Genomic DNA, 22,082 nt, shown 5'->3' with positions numbered 1-22,082 from the left:
TTGTTGCATAGACGATTGCGTAAGGCAATGGGGATTCATCGCGATCCTCTCCCTTCGAATTCGAGCGGATCCAGAGGGTGGTGAGCTTCTAAATTTTTTCCTGTTCCAACACGTGGACGGTCTCCTTACGAAGCGTAGGCGTGTTTCGTCTTTGACGTTATCTAATCTCACGACGGTGCATGCGATAATTTCCAAGTCGTAGCAAGTTCGTTTGAAACTTGTTAACGGAAAAGAGTTAACTCGTCGTACGGTAATTACTTAGGGAGGTAACGCGTTCTCGATTTCGATGATTTTATCTCTCTTCTATACACGTTATCGGCGAACGATCTTAGTTTTCGAGATATTCGCCAAAAGTTGTCGATAGGTACAACAAAAGATAAGAATTAGCTTTGGGTTAGATGTTGCTTTATCCGATCGCCGCCGTAACACGAAAACTAAGAGAGTCAGCCGGTTACGCGTTACATTTTACAAATCGTCGTAACGAAGAACGCGGTGACTTTCTAAATAGTTATCGTCGAGTTAACTTAACCGAGAGACATATAGAATTCATAGGTCGTAATAGGATTAAAACCATAATTCCCTTGCAAAGATCTGGCAATTGTTTTAAAAGAGCTTTGCTTTTTTCTAAAACGCCTTAAAGGACGAATCAGGCTATCCGGTTTCTACAAAAGACGTTCGTTACGACAGGCGGATGAAAGATTTGCGATATACGCTTTCGTCGAACGAACAGTATCCGGCGAGAATACTCTTTAGGTGTTTTGGAAATTGTGCCAGATTCTGGTAGACCCGGGGTCCTATCCCGGGTCGCTGTATGTATCTATAATTCCTTGAAATTACATGTGTACATATGGTCGCGTGTGTGTGTTTGTTCTACGTAAGCGGCAGTGTTTGCACAATGCGTACAACCCGGCAGAGGGTGCGGGATGATACGAGCTAAATCGAGCACCACCCAAGTGTGCTTCATTTGTGGCCTACCGGCCTGTGAAATTCGGGGGTGCTTCTTTGCTGTACACCCCCTCCCTGCAGCCGCGTCACCGTTTACCCCTCGGCTCACGATGATTTGTCGACTACCGGGGTTATAACGTTGGTGAAAGGTTTTCTAGATGTTGGTAATGCAACTGATACAACGAGATTCTAAATTCAAGCGTCGATAACCGTGGTAGCCGATTAATCGGTGGACGTCGAGGGCTGCAAATATTTGACGCGTTTCTTAACGTTTCAAGTTGTATTTGCGCGTTATTGTTCTGTCAAATTGTAAGAAGAATCTTACTTTTCGTCTCGATCTGGCAAAGTCTGCGATATACGTTACAATTCCATGTTCGAGGCGGCATGAGGTGTGTTTATTTGGATCGCTGTTGTTTCACGAGTTTGAAATAAGCGATGTAGCAAGGATCGACCATGCTACGTTCTGTCGTATCGGATCCGAAAGAAATTAGGATCAAAATTAATTCGTACTGCGGATAGAGGAGCAATAGCGAGCGGAAGCACGTTTCGTTGGATTCATTCGATGGAAACACCGTTGCTCGCAGCAGCGTCGTTAAATTAATTCCCCGAGCATTTCTTTACAGGCTTCTGAAAATGGTAATCGCTTTCGGACCCTATCATCCACCATTGGAAGGAGGAAGGGAATCTTTTTATTTTTATGGTTCTCGTTCATTCCCATGGATGGTTAATGCGAGCGTCGATTTATGGTAATTGCGGTCGAAACTCGGAGTTCGCTAGACTCGAAAATCGTTCTCGTTTTTTACGTCGTATTCGAGATTGACCCTCTTCGAGTCGTGTCTTGTATATTTCACGTGGGCGAGCCCGTGTGCGTCCCGCCCCCCGGTATCTTTGAAAACTATCGAGCCCCGTACACCGGAGCTGATTAGAATTTTATTATCGCGAAGGAGGATAGGAAGGGAAGGAGAGGGGAAAAAAAAAGAGAAGAAGCAGGGAAGAGGTTTCCGAAGGGTGGCATATGGCGCGACTCTTCCAGCTTTTGAAGTTTCGGGGATGAAAGAGGCCGCCGGTTCTCGAGTTTACTTGACTCTTGTCCCGCCCTCCGAAGGATTCTCTCTTCCCCTTGCTCGTTTCTTCCTCTTCCTCTTCCTCTTCTTCCTGCGAGTCCTTACTCACGAAACGAGCTACGATCCCTCGTTCCCCCGGTTCCGAGTGGCTCGACTTGTCTTCCGAACTCTCGAAACGACTACCACTGGGGGAGGGGGTGGGCGGGAGGGCGAGGTTGGCCAAACATCCGCGTGAATTCTGCAGTTAGCCTAACTCGCCGCGAAAAGACCCCCTTGGACACTCTGGAAAAGTTTCACGGAGAACCTTTTGCTAGCTGTCGCGATGATAATTTGCCCGAGCGGAAAGTTGCTTCGGAACTTTGCGAAATTTCACCTCGTTTCTTTCGATTCGCCAGAGATTGAACGCCCGATACATTATGGCGTTCTTTTACATTTTGCTTGTCTTACGTTTCCAAGATTCTCTCGTGTTTTCCATCTTCCCTTAGGGGAAACTCGAGCGACCATTTCGCGAAGCGGCTCCCTCCGGTAGAACTAATAGAAATTTTGGCTCGACGTATTCGGATAATGTACCCTAAGTACAGCCATATAAGATAACAGTAAGTGGGGTGAACTAGGATGGATAACGCCATCCTTGCTCCACACAGCTCAGTCACCTACAGGGTTCGCGTGTATCCAACTTTCCTGGTAATTTATTACGATCGACCTACGTTCCCCGTACGACCTTGCGTATCCTCGTTTCTTCTCTCCACATTGAACGCTCTTTCGTTCTCTCTCTCTCTCTCTCTCTCTCTCTCTCTCTCTCTCTCTCTGCAGCTCTATTCGATATTTTCCTCTCGATGGTCGGTTCGCAGTTTCGTTCAACATTCACGATTTTATATATTCCCACTTTTTTCTTTTACCGGATCAACGTCGAGATAATTCGGATACATGGACGTAACTCTGTCTCTTAATACCATGAGAATTGATTTCTCGAGTTGAATTTAATCCTTTCGGATAAACGACGGTCGAGTCGGCGTTGATCCGCGTTATTTCGTGCGCGTCCAAGTTTAGTCCGCGATCGAGCTCTCGACACCGCTGACGAAGGAAAATCGGGCAGACCGATCAATTTCGGGGAACAATATTTTGCAGTAGTTTGATATTTCTCATGAGTATCGACTATAGTTTGGGACGTACACTATAGCCAGGATGGGTAGGTAGACTAAGCGGCGGAGGTTGGTACTAAATCTCACCCTAAAGCATCCCTACCGAGCCACCCCTAACTACGCTACTAGTGCTCCTGCCACCCCTCGTTCAGTGTCTCGCATTGGCGTAGCTTTCGTCGCAAGGAACGAACCCGGCTATTTCACCATCGGTTGTTCGTCTATGACGTTCAACGCGTTCGCTTTTCAACCCTTCGGTACTTTTGTTTCGCACGAAACCTTCACCCCAGTTGCGTTCGTACGTTTCGATTTTATATCGAATATTAATCGAACGCACTCGGAGGATCGTCAAAGGGGACGTTTAGCGTATCAATTCGCCACGAAAGGACGGAAGAACGTGGCGAGAAGTTAATCGAGCAGAGAGCGTGAATTTTTTTCCGATGAAAATTCTCCGTGAAGCGGAACGATCGATAAGACGAGCCGCGGTAGCCTCGCGTCGCTCGCGAGAGCCGTGTGCCGCGTAAAGAGAATTAAAAGAAAATAGAATGGCGCGTAGTGAGCAAACGAGAGAGAGAGAGAGACACGTCCCTCTCGATATGGTCGTTGGCTTTCGTTTCCTTTTTAGGACACCGGGCTTCATCCACGTATAAGCGTACATATTCCTCGTATGTTATGCGTTTCTCTCTGTTGCGGTTGCGGCGCAAACCAGCAGATCTAGGGATCGACGTGGTTGGATACGTCGTGCGCTGCCTCGCGATCGAGATTCGTTAGGTCGATCTATATTTGGACGAATCGATCGGCGGGAGGGGAAAATACACCGCTAGAACAACCTCGATTAAGGCTAATCGGGATTAATCTCGCGGATCTCACAATGAGAGACCTCCTGTTCTTCTGCGTCTTCGCCTGGCCATTCCGCCAAGAGCGAGCAAATTAAAAAGAATTAATTAGAGAGATTAGATATAGAGTTTCGCTAACGACGAGTCAGCCTCGCAGCAAGTCACGCAGTGATTCTTTTCGCATGTCGCGCGTGTTCCATTCCGATGCATAAATCTATCGAAAATTGACCATTCGTTAGTGGCTTAATTAACCGAGTAAACAACGGTGGAACGCGGAACGTGCGCGTAATCGAGATTTATTTCCTCATTCGGAGCACCTTTTAACGTAGCCATCTCCCACTCCGATCCATTGCCAATTGTTCTTCCGTATCATCCCTACTTCTTCTCTAGAGAGATTCGAGCTTTCCTCGCCCATGTACGAATATTCGATTGCCTCTAAAAGAAAGAAACAAAAAAATAATAAAAAAAAAAAAGAAAAAGAAGAAGAAGAAAAGGCCACGTTACGTAATACGAAGATTTCAGAATTTCGTTTGTGATCCAACGTGATGCGTCGTATTTCCATCTTTCCAGAGGTAGAATCGATTCGATAATTTTCCCAATAGAATCGATGGAGGAGCGACGTCCAGAATACACAAAGCCAATACTCGGCTACAACCTCCGTGAGTCGCAAGAAAGGTCAGATTAAGCCCTTTTCCTTCCTACGCTGTCGAGCAATTCCGTTTTCCATTGAGCTTACGCCAGTGGCGTCGCCCCCAACCCGTCTCTATATACCCCGTCGCCCTGCAGTTAATGTGTTCCAGGGTGGAACCCAGCCCCCCTTGGCTCCCCTCCTCCCAGACCGCCCCCAATTTCAGCCCTCTTTCCACATCTACCCTTACCGTTTCCCTCTCTCCAACCTCCGAAACCCACCCAACTCAGGATCTCGGGTTTGCCTCAACGAGAGAATATTTCTCTTTCTCGCTCGCGCCCTCTCTCTCTCTCTCTCTCTCTCCCCCCTCTCTCTTTCTCTCCCGATCCCTCTCCATGCTTGGCATCTTTCTCTCCTTTCGTTTCTACGCTCGTATTCCGGCCGTTCTCTTTGTCTTTCGCTCGTTCGCCTTCCTCTTCCCTGTACGTTCTCTCTTTGTTTTAGAAATTAGAAGCGGATTACCGAATCCCCTTTTCAGCTGCGCTGTTATTAACTATTACCTTTTAGCCATTCACCCTCGCGCACACCGAACGAGTTGTACCGGGAAATTAAATCACTTTTATGGAACTTTGTATTCGCGACGATTCTTTCTCCCCGCGATATAACGGGCTAAATTTTCGGGAGCATAGGTGCGCGTTCTCCCTCGAATAAACGACGTATGTTTCAGCTGTTACCGTTCCAGATTTTACAGTCCTGTCATTTTTTACCATTTTTCCTCCTCTATGTAATCACATGGTTTCCATGGTTATGGTTATTTCCATCTAGCTCCATTTTTATAGTACTCTCCTTTCGTCGGTTCGTCAATCGTTCGTTCGTTCGTTCGTTCGTTGGCAGTCGCGATTTCGGACAATTTTCGCGTTATCTAAGGATCGACCTTAATTAGATGAGCGAGAGTCCGGGAGGCTCGTCGCGAGACGCTCGGAATGGCACAAAGTACGGAGTTCCGTCTACTCGCCGGAGAGGCTTTTTGTCGGATCCTCGTGAACACGCTCGACAAGGAGCATCAGCCGACAACGACCGCGGTCTTATGATTTTTTTTCCTGCCTCTGAACGGGGGACCATGCGACGACGAAGGAGAAGAGGCGTCCGGGTCGACGACTCTCCACCTCTCTTTCACGTCTCTGTCTTCTTCCTCTTGTCGTGTTCCCCGTCGTTTCTTCCTCCTTGTACTTGGATGTCTTCACACATCGGCCGAGGCGCGGAGAGCCGCCGATGATCGCGAGGAGTTGCAGTTTACACAGTTGGCCAGGCGAGGTTACCTAATTATTTGTTGCCCGTTGCCAATGACGAAACGTTCCTTGCTGCCGTTCCAGGTTACCACCGTGTCTTTTCTTCGCCTTCTCGTTACCCTTTTCCCTCCGAAAATATAATATAGTGCTTATTTCTCACGGCTAGAACTCGTACGTACAGCAGAACAGAAGAAACACAAACAAGCTCGCTATCGCGTTTTCTCTGTGACGTTGCAAAGATATGCGACACCGTTACTGTGTCTACTACTATGCCTATTACCACGTAGCATCCATTTTCTTAACGAATTTCTTCGTCAAAGTACGAAACTGCGTACGAATTCGCGCGGGGATTACCAGAGTAGAGAAAAACGGTTGTCAGGTACTCTGTGCTTTTTTTCAACGTACGTATTTATATCTGCAGATTTAATTCTTAAAACCGGCAACGTAGATGAAAATAATATTCAGCAACACACCGTATACCAGTGATCTCGAGGTTGGGACTAGTGGTGCGACAAGTACTTTTCGAGATTTACGGCGGTCGTATTAATGCCAGCAAGTGCACCGCGTGAGTCCAGGGAATCCCTGTGGCCCTGGACCGTGCAACGTAAAATTCTAACGTGCTCGGGGGACCGACAAAATCCATCCTGACTTTAGTATCTCTCTTCCAACCAACTTCACGCACAGTCTTGCTCATCGACTCGATCTACGAATTCGAATTACGCAACTACGTATACGAGCGCGCCACGTCTTCGTTACTCGTCTTTGAACTTGACGAACTTTTCGAACACGTTGTTTGAAAAACGTCCGTGAATCTGGATAGAAGATGTACCTGCGCGTGAGTAAGGACAAAACGAGGATGACAGGCCAAGAACATAACGAGCTATATTTTTCACTGGAAGGGAAAACAATAAATTTTATGGTTCAAAGGTGCGTAAAAGGGAAATTTGTACGTGCTCGGACGATCCACAAACTCTTACGTTCCACGTTTTATTCGTATCGGTAGAAAACGACCAGGCTATCCTACCCGGGACAGACACTTTCCGAAGCATTCCAGCTGTACGTTGCTGGTGCTCCATTGTGTCGACAGTTTTGCTTCGTTTGGGTTTAGTTTGGTACCTGTCGATTCTAACGATTTCATTGGCCGTAGTTTCGAAGGTTATTTACACTTGACGACAAGCGTTTGTACGATGCACGGTCGTTCGGTTTGACTTCGCCTTGTCTTATTGTTCGGCCTATTCTTCTACCATTTATTACTTTGCTCTTGAATTTTTGCACGAGCTTTTTTTCTCACTTAAAGAAACAGGTTTGAAGGAACCTTGCGAATGTTTTTCAGGTGTTGTTTCCTACAACCGTGGAGAATCGATCGATTCGATCCAAGCATTCGCTTCGAAGATCGAATCTTCGATCAAATGCCATCAATAGAGAAGGTCTTTGCAACGATTGATGTCAATTCGTTTGGTTGTCGCTGAAACAAACTCGACGACAAGTAGAATACAATGGCTCGCGAAAGTATTTGAACGTTTGTAGAAACTTTCTATACGTATGCTGTGCGAAATATTTTGAAATTTCATTGCCGCTGATGGCAGACTCGATTGTAATAATCAACGATATTTAACGAGATCTTTAAACGTTAATTATACGTTCCGGGCAATCTTACTCACGCTATACATGTACTAATTTTTTACTAAGCGTGTTTGTAGTAAATGTCTTTTAACGTCTTTACACATTTTCGGGTTGATCTCGAAAGGCAGTGTAATTCGTGACAGTCGTGTCTCGTCACAGGGTTAACGAAATTAGGAAACGTTTTGTACGACACGCGTTATATCTACGCGAATGTTTTCTTTGGTAAAAGTGTTCAACTTCCTTCGTGGACCTTCCGCGGACTGTACATTTCGTATGGACGAATCGATCGTTTGGAAAAAACGAAAGAAACTGAACGTCGTTTGGTTTTGGCAACTAATTAGCGGGCAGTGAGTGTCTTTCGATGACCGCGATATCTCGAGGAAACTTTTTCCATCGTAGAGGTTACGCTGGCCATATCCGGATTTCAGTCAGGAAAACTGGAACTCTCGTTCGTTTGCCAAGTGGGTTAGATTGGGTCGGGTGAGGTTAGGTAATTATATACCTTCGGCCAGTCGCGTGGGTACGACACTAAAATTACTCACGAATTTCCAACTAACGAGCTCTACCTTTGGCGCCACCAGCTATCTCGTTTGTCTTCCCAGACAGATTTTCCGAAACCGCGGCATCGCCGCGAGTCTTCCGTCCTCCTGAATAAAGATATTTTCGCCTAACAGATCGTTTAGCGACACTTCAACACGCAGAAACATCGTCCGTCCGCTCGCAGAATTAATGTTTTGCGCGCATCTCTCTAACTGGTCTCTCTAACTGCTAATGATATTGCTTTTCGAAGCCATCTCGCCTTCGCATCCGTATATTTTCGCCATCCTTCGTTAAATCGTTCGCATTTCATTAAAAACGACGATACGCCGCGATAAAAATGATCGTCTTACTTTTCCGTATGGCTATTTACCTACCGGTTAGTTTATTGTCTTTTTAAAAAAGTTGGAAATACGTTCGTGCGTTGTCGCAACAGTTATAAGAAAACAGCTTGTACTTTTCCATACGCCTGTACGTACAAAAAAGAGTCGCCTTATACGTGGCAAATATCGAACGACAAAGATATTTAACGAGAAAAAATTGAAAGGACTTTGGCGACCTTCGAACGGAATCGAAAGGGAAATGCCTGTCCTTCGAGGGTACGAACTTCTCGCGGTCGATTCATCGGTTCTCGGATTCGATACGCGGCAACCTCGTTTCGTTTCGCATCCACGTACCGAACGAATCGTCCCGCGTCCACCTTTGTTTCTCCATCGGATCTCGTGTAACACGGAGCTTTTGTCTCCTGAAACAGCGGCACTTTCGCGTACACGGGGAGAAGATATCCGCGCTCGCGCACCGCCGTCAGCCACCTCTCTCCCTTGCTCTTTCTCTTGCTCTCTTTCCGACTCAACAAGTGGACCGATGTTTTCGGCGTGGTACATAGCCGGCAGAGAGCCAGAGAGCTATCCACCCACACTCTCAGCTCGGCTTGTCGTTGCTACACGAGTGCCGGCTTGTGCGGGCAAAAACGCCGGCCCTTCGCGCTAGGGGTTGCTTCCTGTGAACCGAGCATCAACGACGAGGCGAGGGGAGGATAAACCAAAACGCTGCAGGCCCGACCACTGCACACTGTGGAAAGAAGAAGAGAGGCTACGGTGTGCTCCCTCTGGGACCGGAGAGAGGCCCTGTATCTCTAGTAACAGCTTCGAAATCTTTCGGATATACCTCTGTTTAAGTTTTATTTCTTTAATCGCACGCATAACGATATACATATATATATATATATATATTTGCATAAAAAACCACGCTTCGATTGCGATAGATACTACTCTGGCCATTAGTTTCGAACGCAATGTTCACGCCAAGAGTAGGATTACAGGTGCTATTATAACTATGCTATCGGCTCGAGAAATTATGTAACAAAATCTCGATAACCGTAAGATGCGTGCAATCGACCCGGACGCATTTGAAAACGTTAACGACACGATCGGCCAGTCTACGGCGTAACATCGGTTTTACATCGGGAATTAATAAAACGTGATTTTTATCGCGTTTGTAGGAAGATTTGACGGCTTCGAAGATCTGAAAAAAAGAAAAAACGGGAGAATAGAAACGATAAATAATGCAAACGATATCGATGGATAATAACGACGATAACGTTGTAATTTTCGAACGGAGAACGAAAAGATCTCTACGTAGTGGATTTAAATACGTAGCCGTATCGGTTAAACAGATGATATTTACAATTCGTATTTCATATCGGGAAGACAGGTAAGCGGTGTTTTCGGTGTTGATCGAGGAAAGGCTTAGGGACGAAGAAAGCGATATCGTAAAAAGTTTGCTTGAAAAATTTGTTCGTAAACTGACTGGAAAGAAATTCAAATACCCATCGCTATCCGCGCGTCGAGGGATGGGTGGTGGGGATGGTGGCGGCGGAGATAGTGGGGACGCAGACTCGTAGGGAAGGGGAGTGGTGGGGAAGCTGCCTCCCTTCGCGAAGCGTCAGTCTCGTCGCGTACCGTGAACCGAACGGATCTTTCATCGATGCTCCTCTTCTCTATTCGTTCATTCCCCTCCGACTCCTTGCAATCGTTCTCTCCTCTCGTTTCAAGTTTCGTGTTAGTCGAACGGTGAAGTACAAAGTTTGTGACCGTTTTGGTGCTATCGCATCGAGTGTTCGCATGGACAGTAACCAGTGGAAAGTAACGCGAACTGTACGATACGTAGATCGGAGGATTCGCGAGGATTTCTACGTACGTATCGTAGATTCGTGGAATTATCGTACCGACGAACGCTCGAGTCTCGGCGACTGCAACAGAAACAGGTGTTCAAAGGCTGATCGGAAAGCGACGCCACGCGAACGATGGTGCGGAGGCGGGCGGGTGAATCGTAGTACGGCTACGCGATGCGTCCTCGTGGTACGTGGCGTCGGTGAATCGAGTCGTCACATTTTTTTCCCATCTATATACCGATGGTTCTATGAATATTAAGAGAAAAAGAGAGAATCCACGATGCGTGTTACGTTCGATAGAGATTTGTTCGATAGTAATGCTTCGTTTGTTGCTTTTCTTCTTCGTTGTCATATATACTGATATATGCTTGGAGAGAATCGGTATTTACGTGTTGCTCCGTTTCTCGAGTGGAGTCGTACACAATATCCGGCTTCGGTAGCGTGACCGAGCAGCGAGTATAAATACTGGCGGCGAACGAGTTCGGTTCGTCGGACGATGAGAGCGATAAACAATCTGTATTGGAACGCGATCGTTGGCCAGATTTGATAATATCGACCACGGTGACTCGTCCACGTTGCCAGAAATCCGTCGTAGTCGCAGAATGCAGTCGAACACGATACTGCGCGATGTCACCAGCACCGAGAAGCTGATGGGAAACAACAACAATTTGAACAACAACGGTTCCCCTGGCGCAGATATAATGTTCCAGATGGAAGATGATAGTTTAACGCAGCTTGGAAGCGTGTTTCAGTCGGCGTATCAGTCGATCGTCGGAGGTAGTGCTCAGGTAAGGGAGAAATTGATAAACGTTTTTTGCTCATTCTCTCTTGTTTATTTATATGCTAAGACAGGATACGATATCGTTTCGCCGATTTTGTTCGCTACGTGCGCTTACTTTCCTCGTCTCGTAACGCGATTATTCGGTACAGTCGCGATTTGCAGTCGGACCGGAGGAAAGTTTGATTCGTTGTAGCCGAGAAAGAGTTTCTGTTACTCGGTGGGGTTGCTGGCTCGTCCCCGTTGAAACGGGTAGACCGGATGCACCAGTTGGAAACGAGTTCCTTTCAATCTGGAAGTTTTTCACGGTGCACGGAGTTTCCCTGTAAATCCGATTGTGCGTCGATTGAAAATAGGGGCACGTTTACGATTTTCTCTGTGTATCCGACGGAGCGTGTGGAGCACGCCATCGGTCCGCTGACGTCAGGATTACGTCACGAACATGGCCGTCGTCACGTGGGCGGGCACGTCGGTCGTTCGCTCTTTTTGCGCCGGCACCCTTCTTTTCTCTTCTCGCGCTTCGCTGTTCCACGTTTTTCAATTTTATTTCTACTCAAATTTCGAAAGTTCGCGCGATCACGAAGAATCATCTACAGGAACCTGTACACGAACCGTGTGAAACGAAAGGTGGAGAAGACGGTCGAGATTGTACGAGATAAGCGTCGTCGATCGAGCGTTTCGGCGCTTAAATTTAAAAAATTCCCGAAAAGCGAAGCGAGTCGCACGGATCTGTTTGCGTATAATCGTGTTGCTTCTCTTTTCTCTGCGTCGACGTAGCTCGAGACATCGCGCTTTGTTTGTCGTTGGAAACGCTTCCCTTTTAAACGGTTAGCTAGAAAGTGGGATTTTCTAACGCACGTACGCAGAAATTGGTCCACGAATTAGTACGATTATCTCCGGAAAGACAGTCCGCGTAATAAGGCGTCGTGGAATATCAGAAACTCGGCAAGGGACTCGTCTATTTCGACTCGTATGGCGGCAGTGAGTCATCATCATCCCTGCATTGTTTCGTTAAATGGAATTTCTATCTAATTTAAATGCGGCTTAGCCAGAAATAATGCGATTATGCGTTAGCTTATTCTGTTTGTTAATCTCCTTTGCACACCATTGTCACCCTGACGGCGAACGAGGCAGAGGCAAAGCGAGAGAACGAACGAGGGAAAGAGACGAGAGGAGAGAACCTCGATGTTCCGCTGTACCCTCCGCGCTTCCCTCCACTTTGCCATTTTGTACGGCACTGTACATTATTTCAGTACAGTCCACACACAGCCACTAGATCCTCTCTGGCTTATGGAGTGGTCGCAGCGGTTCTCCTTTTCCAGTTGGAACTTTAATTTCTTCTTAATCGCGCCTCCGGAAGTTGCATCGTTCGATAAATCTCGCCGTTGCTCGTGGAACGTGTTTTACTCGCCGCTAAACGCAACTGCGCCCACGTTCTTCCTTCTCTCTTTTTCCTCTCTGCGTTTCGTCGCTTCCATTTCGTAGATTCTCCAGATCTAGATGTAGCAAAGATCGATCCAAGTTTTCCTCTGGTAGAGCATTTGTTGCGCAACTCTCGAGCAATTTTCGTTTCACGACCCGTTTTCGTTTCTCTTTCGGCGGCTTATTAGCGGTACAAAAGCGACGCGATTACAAAAGACTCGCGTCACCACGAGAGACAACAGGTTGCCTCGGTTAGTCTCTCCTACCTGAATGACGTTAGATCGACATCTGCCGGTCCATTATTCCTCCAACTTTTGCAATAGCTTCTCCAAATTGCCAATTACAGGAGAGAGACGTTGATTGCTGCTCGAACGTATCGAAATTCGTCACCGCATTAAACTCACGCGATTAAAAATTGAAGAAGAAATTATCTCCTTCTTAGAATGGTTCACGGAACGAATAGCAATCTTTCGTCGATATATTATCAACGTTTTCACGTTTTACTAACACCGTTACTCTTATATTTACCGTATCCTCTACCTTTCGATTTGCGCGATTGGTCGATTCGGTTAAAAAGGTTCAAGAATCCGAAGATAGGGTGTTTGCCGAGTAACCGAACAATTCTATAATATATATATATATATATATGTATATAACTACGAACGCCGATTTTGTTATCGCATACTGGCTTTCAAAGTTAATTACATCGGACAGTTCTTGTGGATACGTTATGCAAACGTTTTGAAATCTTATTAACACCCTGATGAGATAGGAGTGTCGTAAACAAAAAGAAATAGTAAATAGCACTAACGGTTAATACGACTACGCGATATTCGACGAACGAAACAAACAGATCGGAGCATTCCAGTTAAAATTCGTCGTCGTAAGGGACATTATCTCGATGAAAATGTTATTTCAGTATCAAACTAAGGGCAGCGTTTCATCGTACGATAAAATGTCTTTTACGATATTATAATTTTAAAATGTTCTTTACGATACGTTCGTAATCGATTTCTAGAAGCGTTGAGAGACTTTTGCGAGCCACTGTATTTGTCCAACGGGAATCCTCGATCCAATTACGTAACTCTAACGAAGGTAGGGCGATAAAAACGTCGCAAATTTGTTAGAACAGCCCTTATCGGCCGTCGATACACAAGAGGGCGGAGGTTGGTCTTTATTTCACCTCTTTTTCTCTCTCTCTCCCTTTCTCGGGTATTTCTCCCCGTGATCTCGATTTCGAGCGTCTGGTGAAACCAGTTTTTGATCGGGTCGACGTAAGGCTAGCCATTTCCGGTCCGTGCTCCTCCCTTCGTTCGTAGCTCATATCCGGTACGACACTTGCAACGTTTGAAACGTTCAGCTCTTCACGGCCGGCCCTCGAGGAGCTTTTTTCCGCGCTTTTGTCGGGCGTAAAATCTTGGCCGAGTCATCGTCGGAGGAGGCGACCACTTAAAAATACGACAACAAAAAACGGTACGTTCGTTATGAAAGCGTTATCTCTCTTTGGACCAGACTTAATTAGCCGCGTGCTCGCGCGCGTTCATTTTTCCGCTAAAAGCGGAGTTGCAATTAAGCGTTTAAATTAGCCGCTCGCTGGCCGCGTAAGTGGCCAACGGAATATCGTTTCGTAACCCGTAACGCTGCGCTGTCGATTCTCTGTCAGCTTCGATCGCGTTCTCTTTTCGAGATCTCCGATATATCACGCGTTATCGGCTCTCATTACGGTGCTAATGAAATTTCCAAATCTTTTCTACGATATATCCGTAAATCGTTGGTTACGTCGACGATCTGCTTGCTTCTATCCTCGACCGAATCTCGTACACGACGTTTACACACGTATGCGCGTCTGTTGCGTTCCTCCGCGTTAAATACGCATCGTGCGCGCAAAAAGGGCGGCAAGGGACGAAAGAGCGAGAAATAGCGAGGAGCTTGCCCGTGACGTGGACAGAGGAGGAAAGAAGGGAACGAGAGAAACGAGAAAGCGAAAGTGTGCTGTTGGTCGATTGCGGTGGTCCGACGGTGTGCACTCAACGGTTCGATTAAAACTCGAAATTCGAGGTGAGCGTCGCGAGCGCTGCTCGATCGTGAAAGCTGTCTGGGGATCGGGCCGATTTTACGAGCTATCCACGCGCGGTCGTTGTCAGAAAAGCGGCATCGTTCGACTTCCAGAAGGTCGGCCGTAATTGCTGCTGAAAACCGGGGATTGAATGAAACCGATAGGACCCGTTACGTTGCCTCGTTTCACCTGTCCGTCCACTCGGTTAACGACGGAGTCGCTTCGGGACCAGAATTTTATGTAAATCGGGGCACGAGCCTGCGACGTATGGTGGTAACGTTCGGCTTAAGGGCCGTACGAACGATGGAACATCGACCGTTTCCCAGATAATCCATTCGATGTTTAGAATCACAAATTTCATTCCCGATAATTCAACTCGTCGATTTCGAGACTCGACTCTCGTAAAAGGTGCGTCGTGTGCTCGTCGATGTACTCGTATCGTCGAAGGAGCGAGTAAAGCTATGGTTACGGTGTATCTTTACCGATAATGGGACAGACCGAGTTGAATATTTGGACCGAGAATCGACGATACCGGCGCCTTTTTCATCGCTGCACGGAGGCTTCACTCGATGACTAATCGTTGCATTTAACGAGTAATAAATTGGTACGGAGTACGTAATATTTTTGTATAACGATTATATCGCCAGCCAGTCCTAGTAATTGTATATATAAAAAGAGAAAAGGCATTCGTAAAGGCTCTGTTCTCTACATTTTCGATCGATTTTTTTACATAGAATCGTCCGCTACGTCGATCGTACCGTGGAACAGAGCCTGTATAAATCGTAAACACGAGTTTCTGCAATTGTTAGATTCGGCGAAACGACAGTTTATCAGAATACGCATCTACCGTAATCATAATACGAATCGCGAATCGTGCATGATGGAACGTCGATGGATATCGAGGTAGATCTTGAGAGTGAGAGTCACTGGCGTCGCGAGGGCTAGGTTAAAAGCGGCAATGAATAGAATTGATATAAATGGGACGGCGACCTGGCTGCTCCGGTCTCGAAGCTGATTGTTTTTTCTTTCCCCTATCGTCGAATTGGCCGGCAAGTGCCACTTTATTACTGCAACCAGTACGTTTTCGAGCTTTTGTCGAACGACGGCTCCTTCGAACGTTAGCAGCAAACTCTCTCCTCCTTTCGTTCTATCTTTTTAATGGAACAGAAAATTGCACCTCATAAACATATCGATAAACTCTCGTCTTACGATTATCAACGTTACTGCGCGGACCCAGCTGCTATTTTTGGTGGACCGGAGTAAATTTCAATTTCGGAATTTCCCGTGAAACGATATCGAATTGTCCCAAACTGCAGACGAAAAGCCAGAAGCTAAAGGGTCGACGAATTTCCTGCGGCGCATGGTTCCGGTTGATCGTCGCTGCCCGTCTCGTAATCTATGGTTGGGATTAGCATTAGTACTTAGGCACGTATATGTAACCCATATGATCACGCTTGTAGCTACATCTCAGCACACGTACACGCGACTGACCGCACGCGCACACGCGCGTGTCCCAGTCTACTACGACAATTTGCGTCCGACAAGTACACACGCGTAAATAGATACTCTGGCAAGGAATATACTCGCACGCTCACATACGCGTAATTAGACGCATACACGCGAGCCTGACACATGTGAATTCGCTCGCATACCAGCTACTCGCGTGACAACAGTGTATCCCTGCGCCTGCAGCTCTACTAATAGCAGTATCCTAGGATTCAACGCGCGGCGACTGATATATCCATTCCTCGTAACCATTATCCCTTGCCTCTGTTTGCACGGCTACGTAACGCAGAGACACGCGTATTCCGCATGCACGCGTGCACGTGCTGCTCTCTGTCATGCCCGCGATCACGCACCTCGTTCGTCGTTCCCTTTCTTTCCCGGTTTTTCGAGTTTTTCGAGTTTTTCGAGTTTCTCGAGTCGGAAAGTCGAACAAAAGCGCGGTTTGTTTCTCGATTTAACCAACCGCTTAGCTCTGCTACGATCCTCGAACTTTCGTATTTCGATCTTAGAGTTCTAATCTTAGAGTCGTCGTTCATCGGGGCGTGCTTAACGCAAAATTGGAACCACAAATCATTCGCATCGAGCACAATTTTTGCATACGTTGTTCAAACTTGAGATAACTTTTAACCAATTAAGAAATATAATTGGCTCGAAAATGGGCGAGACGACGCAACAGGATTGGCGCTCACGCGCGTGATATATAGAAGCGCGTAAGCAGAAACGTGCAATTTACGAATCCATAAGTCAGTGATATTCGCGGGTACAGTCGACGTTACTCGTCGTTTGGCGGTTTATCTAAAACACCTTACTGTCGTATGAGAATTACGAATGTCTGGCAATGTACGTTCTATACTATGTTCTGTACTTCGGTTCCAACTTTAAGTACGCGCGTACGTATTTATATTTGTTGCTTGTTGATTGATTTATCTACATATATATATGTGTGTGTGTGTGTGTGTGTATGTGTGTAACAAAAGCACAAGTTTAACGAACCGTGCGCCATCGCCGCGTACTTGGCTCATAGAAATTCTTAATATAGTTCGCTTTAATGTCGAAATCTTTGAGGAATAGTCGATAATAGCTGGAATAACTAGATCCCCGGGCAGGCGCGATTTAATTAAGTGGAAATTAATAAAGCAAGGCGAAAATGCCGTGGAAAATCGCGTCGCTCGTTTCGTTCTAATTGCCCTGTATACTCGTGCTCACCTGTGTTTGATCTCGTATACGTATCGCCTGACAAGATGTACACGTATATCCGTCTATATGGATTCGCACGTGTTGGTGCGAGCTACATAGTCGCTCGTAGGACGAGACTCGACAGGAATGTGTGCTACGTATATAAACGTCTACACCCGCGCACCCCTCTATGTATACACGTGTGCCCGCAGCTACTGTATAGACACCATATATACGTCCGATTATTAGTGTGTCACACACGCTTGATTTGGTAGCGGGCTTATAACGGCCGCCATAGCGCCGAGAGGCGCCAGCTGGATATGTTTCGGAACGCACCCCTTCCGCCCTTCTGCGATCCCTTGCTATCCGCTATCTCGTTCCTGTGTACGATTCACGATGCACTATGATGACATTGATGATGACACACCTAACGACGCAGCAAGCTACGAATTTTCAGAAATATAAAACATACGACTGTAGATCCCAGACGTTTTAACCCTGCCACGTTCCCGAAGATAACGATCGAACAATTGGTCGACTCGATCTTCGCGTCTGGAAATTTGTATATCGCGATGTAAATCTGATTACGCGAGGGCTACCTTGAAAATGTTTCAGCCTATTGAGGCTATCGTTACTGTATTAGGTTACTAACATGGACACACGATAAAAGGCATAACGATCGATGCCTGAAACCACGAACTTTCCTAGTAGTCGTGGCAAATTCTGAGTTTTTTTTTAACGGTATTCTAGGTTAAAGCGTAAATACGTACACGATAGAAGGTTACTTAATATATTCGCCCGATACCGGGCGATAGATAATGACTGACGGAAGAGCGGAACTTTGGACTCTTTGTCCTCCGATTTAATCTGCTTAGCGCTTGTACGATAATTACGCGTCGTTAGGCGCGACTTTTCTCCTCGATCGAGGTGCTAACAAACAATGGTTATTAGTATCGATATTAGTCGCGTTAGTCGAGGCGTCTACTCGCGATTTACTAATGCGACACGAGTGGGCGTCGCCCATACGCGATGGAATAGTCCAATAGTCCGATATATTCCTATGGTCGATCGTGTCTAGAAACGTTGGTGTACGTCGTCGCTGCGTACAAGGGAGGAGAACGCGCGAGTTCCTCTATAATTGCGTACTTTCAGATCTGTTTCCAACTAACGGTTTCGTTCTCTTTCCGTTTCAGGTGAGTTAACAGTTCCTGTTGGTTGCCGATTAGGCGGCATTAGAGAGATCGTAGTATCGCGCGTTTCCTCTTCTTCAATTTCTCCCTTTCGATTCGTAAGTTTACACGAATTTTTAAGAAGGATTCGTTACCTCGAAAGAGCTCGATGCTGCTGGTTTTTAAAAGCTCCCCGATCTTCCGTCCGGACAGAGAGTAACGCGTAACGCAACCGTGACTCGGGACTTTAACGAGGAGGAACCGAGAAGGAAGCAGAATGAAAAAAATGAGGGACGTTGGGTCCGCTTCGAGACGAAAGAGGACGAAGGAAGCATGGCGACTTTCGGGCCATATGGCGTTTACGGATACCCAAGCACCGTAAAACTTTCATGGACATAACCTGACCTCCCTCCCTTTCTTCCCCTCGCGTTTCCTCCCTCGCCCCGAACAGGAGCCTTAATCAACAACCGTCAGGCCCTTAAACGACGAATGGTTTCGGCCCGAAGTCACGAAACGAAGGGCTTCGGCCGAGCTAGCTGCGGCTCGCCGACGATTTCTCTCGAATTCACGATTCTATCTTCTTTTTTAACGCTTTCCCCTCCTTCGATGTTAGTTAAAACAAACGGCAGGGAGTGAAAATCGTCGGGCCGGAAATTGGAGCACAGGTTATTAAGCCCTTCAGACGTTTGTATCCGAAATTCCATACGGTATAATGCATGCGAGACTGACACGGAATACCAATATACGCACGCGAACACACAGACACGTTCTTGCCACCGAAACGGTCCTCACCTTCGACTCCAGGGATCGATCTGCATAGTAGAAGCTCGCATAATCGCGCAAAACGTGTAGAGACGCGTGTAGAGTACCCGTGCACATGTACGCGAAGCGGATTCGCCTCTGTGTGTATCTCGCTGTGTATGTGCACGTGCGTGCGCGTGTATATATATGGACAGTGTGCGCCTGCAGCTCCATAACGCCGCCAACGTGCAACACAGGTTAGGCGTCTTGGGGGTTGAATCGAGCTTAGATTAGGTTGGCTCGAGCCAGTTCCGATTTCCGTCGAGATCTCACGCTAGATCGTGCCTACCTCGGTGCCTGCCTCCGAGATTTCTGCGTCGCGTTGTTTCGATCCCTCGCGCGTTGCTTCGTGCTCTCTCCTTCCCCTCTCTCTCTCTCTCTCTCTCTCTCTCTCTCTCTCTCTCTCTCTCTCTCTCTTACTTTTCCTCTCCTCCACGCGTCCTTTTCTCCACGTTGCACCGTGCAATTTGCTCCTCCGCGAAATGCTCGAGTACCCCGCGCTTTTGTAATTCAATTACACGCAACGCTCCCAGAGATTACATTATTTTATGCCTCGCGCCTTATCTAGATCGAGTTCGATGCCTTCACCGCGATTCGGAGCGCGTTTTCCACACCGTGCTGCGGCCAACTTCTCGATAGAAACGATTTTTCCGTAACTCTACGCACCGTGTGCTATTCACGATTCGAACGATGTTACGACGACGAACCGTGTCGTCCTCGCTTCCCAGCGGCTTATCGTTTTCTATCAAACTTTAATTCGACACCGTGAAATCGTTGGCTGAATAATTGAGAACCCAGTGGCCGTACATAGCGCGTCGTATCAGGTTCGGATTAGGGTTGCCTCGAGCCAGTTCCGATTTCCGTGGAGATCTCACGGTAGATGGTGCCTACCTCGGTGCCAGCCTCCAGATTATATCCTGCTGATCCTCCAACGAGTTTACGTCCCTACGTGGTTCTTGCTATTGTTATTCCTCGCCACCGCCGCCTTCTCCCTTGCCTAGACCCCCACCCCCCTCTCCCTTCCTTCCTTTCCTTCCCGTCGGCATATTTAAACCCGAAACTTTTCTCGATTTCTCTCCCCGCGAAACTCGCCCGCCCTTCTGCCGATAGTCACGAACCAAGTTTCGCTTTCGAAGATAGCCACCGCGCTGCCTCAGTTTCACTCTTTATTCGCCACAGCGTATCTTCGATCTTCGCGTGGCTTTCCACCTTTCCGCATGCTCGCACTTTTATCGTCGGAGCTTCGTGAGTTAGGACGCGACCGAATTCCGAAATATCCTCCAATTTCCGAATGTTTGGGAGAACGCGGCTCCGCATCCTCGCTTGGAAGGACGATTCCTGACTTCGTATTCTCTGGTACACTTGGCCGTGGCTTCGTTACGATTTAATTGGAATTCGTTTCGCGTTTCGTTCTCGTCGCGTCGAACAGCAGTGTTTAGAGCGGCGTATTGTGGCGCGCTTGACGTAATCGATATCAGGGATTAGTACGAAAAACAGTTCCAGATAAATGATAAGTTTACCGCAGCGACCAATGACGTTTGTCGAAAGCATTCACGCTACTGCTCGTAAGTAGCTGGATACTTGGCTCAATTTGTAGTAGCAGTTTTATCAAAGTCTACCAATTAACGACGAATTCGAAATTATCGTCGAATTATAATCAGCATCGCTATAAATTTGAATTGTTTATTAAGAGGTATCGTAGCAATATAATTTACTATTTGCTACGTATACCGCTATACGTACATCTACTGTTATTTAAGTAATTATATAAAATATATCTCGTGAAAAATAGACAGGTGACCAGATTACTCCTAAATGCGTGTTGTTACGTTGTCGCGAATAGCGGTAGATAGTGGCAATTATAATGATATAACGTGGAAAAGAAATTCCCTTTGGAACACAACTTTGCGTTTAATATTACGTTAAAGAGACACGTGTACGTTGGTCGCGAAAGGCAAATGATCGATTCAAATTAACTTATGGACGATAGCTCTCGAGCCGAGTAACATCTTGAATTTCCGAGCAGCCGATAATCGTCGCCGATAGAGCAATTTCACTTAGCTATTCTCCTTGTATTTGCGAGAACATTTTTGGGCGTCGTTTCCTCGGAAGCGTTCTCGCTCTCTCAAACTTCTCGAATTCTATCCGACGAAACACGGTGATTTCTACGACGAAATTATCGACTGTTGCTATAAATACTCGTGCGAACGCTTGCTATAGCTATTTGCACGAACCTTCCAGTATGGAGATCCCTATTCGATGTGTTTTTCCGTATCCGAATGACTCGCAGTAAGGAAGCAGCTTCGTTATTTAACTTGTGCAGGTACGACACGACAGGTACAGATCTCGCGCTCAGAGTGCCAAACCTGATTACTACGAATATTACTTGACTAGGAATTTATGGCGCGTTTGAAAAAGTGGTTTGATTTTAGTCGATTTGGAGTTCATTTTTAGCGATAAGCAACCAATCGATGTACTGTAATGTAACACAACACCATCATACAGGGTGTTGAGAGAAGGTCCGACGCTTGAATGGTTTTAGGATAGATACTCGTCGATAGAAGGAGAGAATGTCTAATTAACGTAGGTCCTGAAAGCAGTTCTCTCGATGCAGTGTAACAACGCGAATGCGTAATAATATAATAGCGCAAGAATAGAAAAATATGAATAACGTAAATAGCGCAAGAATAGAAAAATATGAATAACGTAAATAGCGCAAAGCAGTATAATATAATAGTAAATTAAATTAGAGTTCCCTCGATATCGCAGCAGTCCTTCGTCTCGATATCTTTTCGATGACGCACGAGTGGAATTGGCGAGCGAGAGAATCTGAGCAAGTTTTAATTTCCTTTTTTACTTTGTCTGGTAGCTTGATCGTTCGCCATGGAGTCGTGGCGTGGATAGATTTCGTGCGAGCGACGTCGAATCTGTTCTCACACG

General features: G+C 46.6%; 1 protein-coding gene across 15 annotated transcripts in view; it reads left to right on the top strand.

The window, feature by feature from the left end:
• Positions 1-22,082, top strand: part of LOC126873503 (transcription factor 12-like) — a 358,169-nt gene that overhangs the window by 30,175 nt on the left and 305,912 nt on the right. The window contains exon 1 of one of the 15 annotated variants that reach the window (XM_050634435.1): positions 10,002-11,022. The exons of the other annotated variants lie outside the window; for them this stretch is intronic. Within the exon in view, the coding sequence (XP_050490392.1) occupies positions 10,837-11,022 (186 nt within the window). The 5' untranslated portion in view covers positions 10,002-10,836. Of the gene's footprint in view, positions 1-10,001; positions 11,023-22,082 lie in introns of those variants that run through there. 15 annotated transcript variants of the gene reach the window in all.

Source organism: Bombus huntii, chromosome 14, assembly GCF_024542735.1.
Source record: "Bombus huntii isolate Logan2020A chromosome 14, iyBomHunt1.1, whole genome shotgun sequence".
NCBI lineage: Eukaryota > Metazoa > Arthropoda > Insecta > Hymenoptera > Apidae > Bombus > Bombus huntii.
This window is presented reverse-complemented; position numbering and strand designations above follow the sequence as displayed.